The following is an 8,808-nucleotide window of genomic DNA, read 5'->3' as shown; positions in this document are numbered from 1 at the left end:
CCACCACCAACAGCAGGTAATAACGAATAGATATCTAATAAAATAGACTGAAAACTAAAATTTATGTGAATCTAACTAATTGCCAATCACTATTAATAATAGAGATACTGAAACTATATTAACGCACAAGAGTCAGGCCTAGACGAATGACAAACAACTCTGCCACATTAACAGAAAAATTACCCAACAGTCAAGATAACATTCTTAATGTACATGCATGGGTAGCAATTAATGTACATTTAAAATTAACACCCAAATTATTTTGAATGTATTAATATTGATATTTTTGGAATAATATTTTTTACATTGCCTACTTGCTGCTAGACAGACAACAATTAGAATTGTGATTAATGTATTAAGAACTTTGAAAAAAAAAAATCTTTGGTAAAAAAAAAGAGTTATTTTTTTTTTGAAAGCAAAAGAAATTAACAGTTACTTAAAATACAAACAATGAGTGAGTTGGTTTGGTTTTGAATTTCAAAATAACAACTATACTAAACCAAACAATCTTTGAACTGAATTATCAATCATTCTTTTTGTGGTTCTGCCTTTGTGTGTGACCTTAATTCCCTTCCCTAATTGTAATTTAGATTTGAAAATTATTTTCTTTTTCTTCTTAAATAAAAAAAAAAAAAAACGAGATTCCCGTATAAAGAACAACAACCAGCTCAGCTGTGTGGGTTGTGAAATACGTTTTTACTATTTTGCCCTTTTGTTTGTCAAAATTACGGTCAGATTCGGAATCCTCCCCTGATTCCGGTCAACATAATAACTGCCCTGCCCATTCTCTCTCTCTCTATATATATACATATACACAGACTCCACCCTTATATACGTGGTTCTATAGCACACCATATTTCGCGCCTCCCAAACACAATCTCTCTCTCATTTTCTCAGGAAATTCTTGCTCAACTCTGATTTTTCTCTCGGAGCATAGTCGCTTCGTAAGTACCCTTCTCTACTGTAGTTTCCGATTGTATTTAATGTAGCAATATTTGTTTAATTTAATTTTCTTCATTCTATTTTCCTATAAAATCTCTAATAGTAACAGGTTCGATGATCTTTATATATGACCATTATATATATATGTATAATAAGCGTATCATTTTTTTGCTCTGTATTTTTGAATCAAACAATTTATTCCTTCATTTTTTAATTTAAAAATAATGCTTAGATTCAGATTTTTTTAATCAAATATTTCTACTGAAATGTGCAGAGAGAGAGAAAGTAAAGATGGGAGTGGGAGAAGGAGGAGACGAAGGGTTGAGGAGAAGAGGATGTTCGTGTACAAAAGACGATTTTCTCCCTGAGGAATCGTTCCAGAGCTGGGGCAATTATGTCCGAGCACTGAAAGAGACTCCGACCCGTTTAATTAATCGGGTCACGACCCGATCATTGGATAGCACCGAACTGGTCGAAATGAAGGCTCGAAGCGAACACGAGATGAAGAAGACGCTCACTTGGTGGGACCTCATGTGGTTCGGTATCGGAGCCGTCATCGGCGCCGGAATATTCGTTCTCACCGGGCTCGAGGCCAAGACCGACGCTGGCCCTGCCGTCGTCTTATCTTACGTCGTTTCTGGAATCTCCGCCATGCTTTCTGTTTTTTGTTACACGGAATTTGCGGTCGAAATTCCCGTTGCAGGTATTCTCACTATAAATTCAAAAATAAATAAATAAATTAAATATTTATTTTTGTATTTTTTAATATAATATTAGTAACAGAATTATGGTTTAATTATTATATTTTTTATTATTATTTGTGTTATTTTTGTTGATTTTTTTCTTACTGGATTAGAGTGAATTTTCGATCAATCTGTTTTTTTGTTTATAAATATGTGTGGAAATTTTTGTTGAAATAATTTGCATGGTATCATTTATTTGACTTATTTATGGCTCATATTAATATAATAATAATATTTATATACATTTTTTTCTTTGTTGACTTTTGATTTTGATTAAGATCTCAATTCCTCAATAGTCAGTTTAAAATGTGAACTGATCTCATATATGGATAACTACTACTGCACACTACGAAACTTAGGATTAAATACTACTTTATCTCCAATATCTCACAGAAATATATATATATATATATATATTTATATATATATCTGGATTAAGTCCACTATTCCCGTAGTAATGGCGTACTATTATTAGTATTATTTTACTTAAAAAAAGATATTAAAATCTTGAATATTTAATTGTATATATATATTTATATAAGAAAACTATAGCTATTAATGATTTTCCAGCCATGTGCTTAATGATTCGCCTTATCTAAGTAAGATAAAATAAGCACGTATGTGAAGTCAATGATGTCTATGTGTTAATTTTCATTTATTTTATAGCATTTCTCTTTTTATTTTGTACGAAATTGACCCATTTCATGGCCCCCCACCCAATTAAATTCATCTTGGACTTTTTTTTTTTAAGTTTTTGTCTACCAAACTAGATAACAATTTTTAGTAACGATGATTTATTATGTTTTAAAAATTTTTGTCTCTAGCATTTTGTGTATGTTCAATTTGACCAAGTGGATGCTCATCCTATCTTTGTAACAACACAATATGGAATGAATACCAATAAATGAGTTTAATTATATATCCTAAATTGGAAGAATATTTCTCAAATCAAATTAATGACCATGATGACTTTTTTTTTTCTTTATTACTTGCATAAACTAGAATGCATAAACTAAAATAGGAATCATTTTTGTGTGAATCATGCATATTAATTTCCGATATAGTATATGATGATTGTCACTAGAATTTCATATATATATCTGTCATTATTAGATATTTAAACCCTTAACACAAACATTATTATAATTATTTTAAAGTCAGATTAAGAAAATACATCTTCTGAGTTTTCCAGTTCCTTTTGTAATGGTATTTGTGCACTGTGAATGAATTGAATCATTACGTAAACGACATGTCGTTTATTTCTTCTTTTATACGACACTAAATTTCATATGAGATATTGTTTGCATTCATCTTCAAAAGAAGAAGAAGAGGATATCGTTTATACTCAATATTCTAATTATTTTTTGTGGTTTTCAAATTTTACTTTCAGGGGGTTCCTTTGCTTACCTAAGAGTAGAGCTCGGAGACTTCGTGGCCTTCATCGCCGCAGGCAACATTCTCCTAGAATACGTAATAGGCGGTGCAGCCGTGGCCCGGTCATGGACCTCTTACTTTGCCACGCTATGCAACCACAAACCAGACGATTTTCGCATCAACGCCGTGGGCGCTCTCTCCGAAAACTACGGCCACCTCGACCCAATAGCCGTAGTAGTCATGGCCGGCATTTGCATCCTAGCCGTGCTCAGCACCAAAGGCTCATCAAGACTAAACTACGTCGCTTCAATTGTCCACATCCTAGTCATCCTCTTCATCATCATAGCAGGTCTAACCAAAGCCAACTTCGATAACTACAGAGATTTCGCACCCTTTGGCCCACGTGGGGTCTTCAAAGCCTCAGCTGTACTCTTCTTCGCCTATGTAGGATTCGACGCCGTTTCAACCATGGCTGAAGAAACCAAAAACCCGGGTAAAGACATCCCAATTGGGTTAGTTGGGTCTATGGTCATAACCACTGTAGCTTACTGTTTACTAGCTATAACACTTTGCTTAATGGTACCATACAAACTAATCGACGAAGACGCACCTTTCTCTGTTGCGTTCGAAACTGTTGGAATGGGTTGGGCTAAGTACCTCGTTGCGGCTGGTGCCTTAAAGGGAATGACTAGTGTTTTGCTTGTTAGCGCAGTGGGTCAGGCTCGTTACCTAACACACATAGCTCGGACCCACATGATGCCACCATGGCTTGCACAAGTCAACGCGAAGACTGGTACTCCAGTCAACGCAACCATTGTCATGATCACAGCTACTGCTATTATTGCCTTATTCACAAAGCTGGATATTCTCTCTAATCTACTTTCAATATCGACACTTTTCATTTTCATGCTCGTTGCAGTGGCCCTTCTCGTCCGGCGATACTATGCTGCCGGAGTAACTACTCCGGCTAACCGGAATAAGCTGATCTTTTTCCTTGTAGTGATTTTGGGGTCTTCTATTGGTACTTCTGCTTATTGGGGCACCAGCGATGGTTGGTATGGGTATGCAATTACAGTTCCACTTTGGTTTTTGGGGACATTGGGTATTCGAATCTTTGTTCCTCAGGCGAAGTTTCCTAACCTCTGGGGTGTTCCATTGGTGCCGTGGTTGCCCTCGGCTTCGATTGCTATCAATATTTTTCTTTTGGGGTCGATTGATAAAGACTCGTTTATAAGGTTTGGGATTTGGACTTTGATTATTTTGGGTTATTACTTCTTCTTTGGGTTACATGCTTCGTACGACGTTGCTAAGGAATTTGAAAAGGAGAAAGCGCTTCGAAACGACAATCAATTGAAAAATGCTGAAGAAGGTGGTGCTGTTGCCGAACCCAATAATTAGTTTTTTTTTTTTTTAAGGAAAAATTAAATTAGATTTTTGTGAAGTTCGTTTCTTTTTTTTTTTAATCTGAAATCTTGTTTGTAGTAAATTTTTTTGTTATATAGTTTGGTCTACGTATTACTTTGCAAAAAAGAAAAGAAGTTTGGTCTACCTATTGTATGGTTTTTTTTTCTTTTTAATTTGAAGTAAAGTGGTTTTTCTCATTTCAGTTTATTTTATTAGCTGTTTGTTTTCATTAGAGACCACTTCCAAAAGTATTTGTTTGACTGAAATTGAAAACAATAGCGGACAACGTCGTTTTCTTTAAGATGTTTTGCGGCTCTGCTCGAAGTGTGCATGACCATCTAGCAACCACGGTGTCCCTAGGATAAAACAACTTCTGTATACGTACGATATGTTCTGCACTAAATTATATCATTCTATTACACCCTAACTTTTGCTTTGAGGAAAATCGTAAGGAAGAATTTTTTTTTTGATGTTGAAAGAGATATATTCTTCTGTTGTTCTGATACGAGTTTAGAGTAGTTGATCCAAGAATAAACAACAGTAATATTATCGTGGAGGAGTTGGATCATGGCAGTAAAAAGATAATTTTGATAATGTTAAAATTAATTAATTAATAAATAAAAAAATTAAATCTTTATTTAATTAAATTATTTTTCTTTAAAAAATTAAGTGATACCTCACTCGCTCGCTAGCCCGGCTCGGTCGGACGGATGGCAGCGGCTAGCGCGCGTGTGGTGGTCTAGTGTGTGAGTCCTCACCCATGCGCGCAAAACTGGGTACCCCTTGAGGCCCATACCCAATTCTCAAACATGCACTATTTATACACTTCTAATGAAGTGTTCCTATCCCATGTAGGACTCCAATCATTCACACGCTTTACTTATTATTTTTATACAATTTTACAAAAGTTCCAACAATCCCCCACTTAAAATTTTTAAAAATATTTTCTCGAGCAATATCAGACAACTATAAGATAGTGCTTCAGCAAATATATCTTTCGATTTGAATCTTGCATAGTGAATACGATTTAGATTTTACTAGAGTGACTCGAAGTCTTAAACTCTATCTCTAACATCGTACCACGCACCAATCTTTCAAGGATGTATTCAAACAAGCCCGTGCGTTAAGGGCCATGATCTTATCACATAGAGTACAGATCTCATTAAGAGTTTCTATTAACTCATCCTCTTATCGCTTCAGGACTTCATGCTTCTCATATAACAATAGCATGATCAACACATATCACCTCATAACTTGTTATTACCCGTCGAACCTAATTCTTGGAATCTCCAGTCATTAGGTTGGGTTACCATTATGAGTGACACATCTTTTCTAAGGGCAATAGTCTTATTCTTTTTCGAAGTTTTATGGACTTTCTCTCTAGCTAGTCCCTTCGTCAAAGGATCTGCTAAGTTGTCATCAGACTACTACAAAAATCGTTTTTTCTAATGTTTTTAAACAGTCGTTTAAAGTATTCTCGTCGGTTTCTATAACTGTCGCCTATACAACCATCGCAAAACGGGTAAAATAGGCGACGACCTATAACAGGGTATAGGCGACTGTTTTATAACTGTTGCCTATACTATAGAGTATAGGGCACGCTTTAAAACCGTCGCATATACACTGTTATAGGCAATGGTTTTAAACCGCCGAGAATGTAAAAAACAAAAAGAGAAAAAAAATGCAGATTTTTGCATAAAAATCTATATTTTCCCCCTTTTTCCTGCATTAGTTTTATAATTTTACCTAAATTAAAACAACTAATTAATTTTATTACAATAACAACTAACTTTAAAACACATTAAATTTATACAATAATAAAATAAATATATATAATAAATAAATAAATGTATTTATACCAAGCTTAGAGAGAGAAAGAGTGAGATGGAGACAGACGGGAGGTGGTGGTGGTCCGACGTATGCGACGGAGAGGAGAGGGAGACCGGAGGAGGGTGGGTGGAGATTGATGGACGGGAGAGACGAGAAGAAAGGAAGAACGAGAGAGGGAGGAAGACAGCGAGACAGGAGGGCGATAGTGCGGAGGTGTGGGTGGGATTTTAGAGAGTTAATATTTTCATTTTAGGGTGTGGGAAATTGAGAAGAAATAGGTGGACATGTGAGAAATAGAAAAAATATAGGTGGGAACGTGGGAAATGTGGCGAGAAGTAGGTGACAATTTTTTAATGGGCCCTTATAGCCGACGGTTTAAAACCGTCGGGTATAAGGCTCTCCTAAAAATTTGCATTTTATTAACACGTTGCCTATTTTGTTTACTACGATTTTAAACCGTCGGGAATACTAAATTTTTCTCGAAGATTTTAAATAGTTACTTAACTTTTTCAGCGACGGTCCCCGAAAAGAATTATTTTTAGGACCGTCATGAATTTTGATATTTGTAGTAGTGTCAGTGCGTACATGATCCACTCTAACAGCTCTTGTTGAGAGGAACTGTCTAACATTGTTGTGTTTACGATAGATTTGTTGTTTCTTACCGTTATAACAACGGTTCTGGACTTTTGTAATAGTCGCGGTACTATCGCAATGGATCAACACAGCTGGTATCAGTTTTTCCCATAAAGGGATCTTAGCTAGCACGCTTCTTAGCCAACCTGCTTCTTCACTAGTAGAGGCTAGTGCTATCATTTCAGACTCCATGGTGGATTGTGCTAAAATAGTCTATTTCTTTGACTTCCAAGAAATAGCGCCACCAGCTATGCTAAAAATATAGCCACTTGTTGCTTTGGAGTCATCTGACAAAGTATTCCAGTCTGCATCACTGTATCCTTCAAGGACAGTTTGAAACCCTTGATAGTATAATCTAAGGTTCATGGTTCTCTTAAGGTATCTCATTACCCTCTCATAGCATGCCAATGCTCTGTACTAGGCCTACTGGTAAACCTGCACAAAAATTCCACAAGATAGACAATGTCGGGTCTTGTACAATCAGTGGCATATCGAAGACTGCCAATGATGCTCGCATAGTCAGATTGTCTCACACCGTCACCAGTGTTATTAAATAGCTTTACACTTGGATCATATGGTGTGCAAGCAGGTTTACAGTCAAAGTAATTATAGTTCTTGATAATCGTCTCAATGTAATGAGATTGATACAAAGAAATTCCCTTTTTAAACCTAGTTATCTTAATACCAAGGATTACATTAGCTTCTCCAAGATCCTTCATTTCAAAGTTAGCACATAATAATGTTATTACAGCATTCACAGCATGGATATTTGAACCAAATATAAACAGATCATCCACATATAGGCATATAATAGTGCAAATATCATTATCAAATTTATAGTAAATATATTTGTCACTTTCATTCACCTTAAAGCCATGTGAGATAACTAAATTGTCAAACTTCTCACGCCATTGCTTAGGTGCCTGCTTAAGACCATACAAAGTGTAAAGTCTTTTTTTTGGCAAGTTAGTTGACAAAATATTTTTTCTTTTATGGTAAGATTCTTGTGCATTCATAACCGATTTCTTACCTTGTTTTTTCGGTTTGTAGTTGCTCTTTTCCTTGTTAGGAAAGTTGCACTTTTCAGCTGAACTTTCCTTTGTTTGGAAACTTCTTAAAAGAGAAGCAATTCTCTTTTGGAAAGTTGTCTTTTTTGGGGAAACTTTGATTATTGCCTTTTCCTTAGTGATTTTCGATTGTATCTTGATACAATCAGAATATCTAATCTGTTTTTGGCAGGAATCAAGCTTTGATAGAGGATCGGACCTGATTTTAGCAAGTTTCCCGTTTCTGGTCAGATCTGCTGCGTCAGCATCCGAATCTGATGTAGCAGATCGTGTTTCTTTTGGAAAGTTTTTGTACAGTTGTAGATTCGAACTTGTGGTTGCCTCTTTGGTTTCTATGTTCTATAAATAGAGCTTAGAGAGCAACCATTCGAATTACCTCTTCCATTATTCATTTTTTGCATTTATCTTTTGAGAGAAGAGAGTGTTTCTTTGTTTTGTGAGAGCCTAGTTGTTCATCTAGGTTCTAGTTGTCTATTTCTGTTCTTACTCTGTCCTAGAGGTTGTGAAGAACTACTTGACTGAACAAGAGATTGGTCTTCGGGAGAAGACTTGATAAAGCCTTACTTCGGGAGGAAGTAAGCACTTTGTCTTCGGGAGAAGACTTGTTGAAGCCTTACTTCGGGAGGAAGTAAGCACTCACACTTCAAAGACGAAGGGAGTTCGGGCTTGAAGGTGTTTCAAGAAGTCAGATTCATAAAGTGGATTACAAAGGATTGCGACAATACTTTAGAGGGAGTCTAAACTTGTTTAAGTCAATTGTCTTTGTAATTTTGATACTTTATTAATTGATTTCATTCTCTGGGCGTGGCCCCGTG

At 35.8% G+C, this 8,808-nt stretch overlaps 1 protein-coding gene across 1 annotated transcript; it reads left to right on the top strand.

Moving 5' to 3' along the window:
- The first annotated feature begins 792 nt into the window (after positions 1–792).
- LOC115696971 (cationic amino acid transporter 1) lies at positions 793–4,660 on the top strand. Its single transcript, XM_030623864.2, has 3 exons — positions 793–944; positions 1,217–1,645; positions 3,076–4,660. Exons 2-3 carry the CDS (start codon positions 1,234–1,236, stop codon positions 4,455–4,457), a joined length of 1,794 nt encoding a protein of 597 aa, XP_030479724.1. The 5' UTR covers positions 793–944; positions 1,217–1,233; the 3' UTR covers positions 4,458–4,660.
- Positions 4,661–8,808: the final 4,148 nt, after the last annotated feature.

The sequence above is a fragment of the Cannabis sativa genome, chromosome 7 (assembly GCF_029168945.1).
Source record: "Cannabis sativa cultivar Pink pepper isolate KNU-18-1 chromosome 7, ASM2916894v1, whole genome shotgun sequence".
In the NCBI taxonomy this organism is placed as follows: Eukaryota; Viridiplantae; Streptophyta; class Magnoliopsida; order Rosales; family Cannabaceae; genus Cannabis; species Cannabis sativa.
Note: the sequence above shows the minus strand (reverse complement) of the source record. Positions and strands in the feature narration are given on the sequence as shown.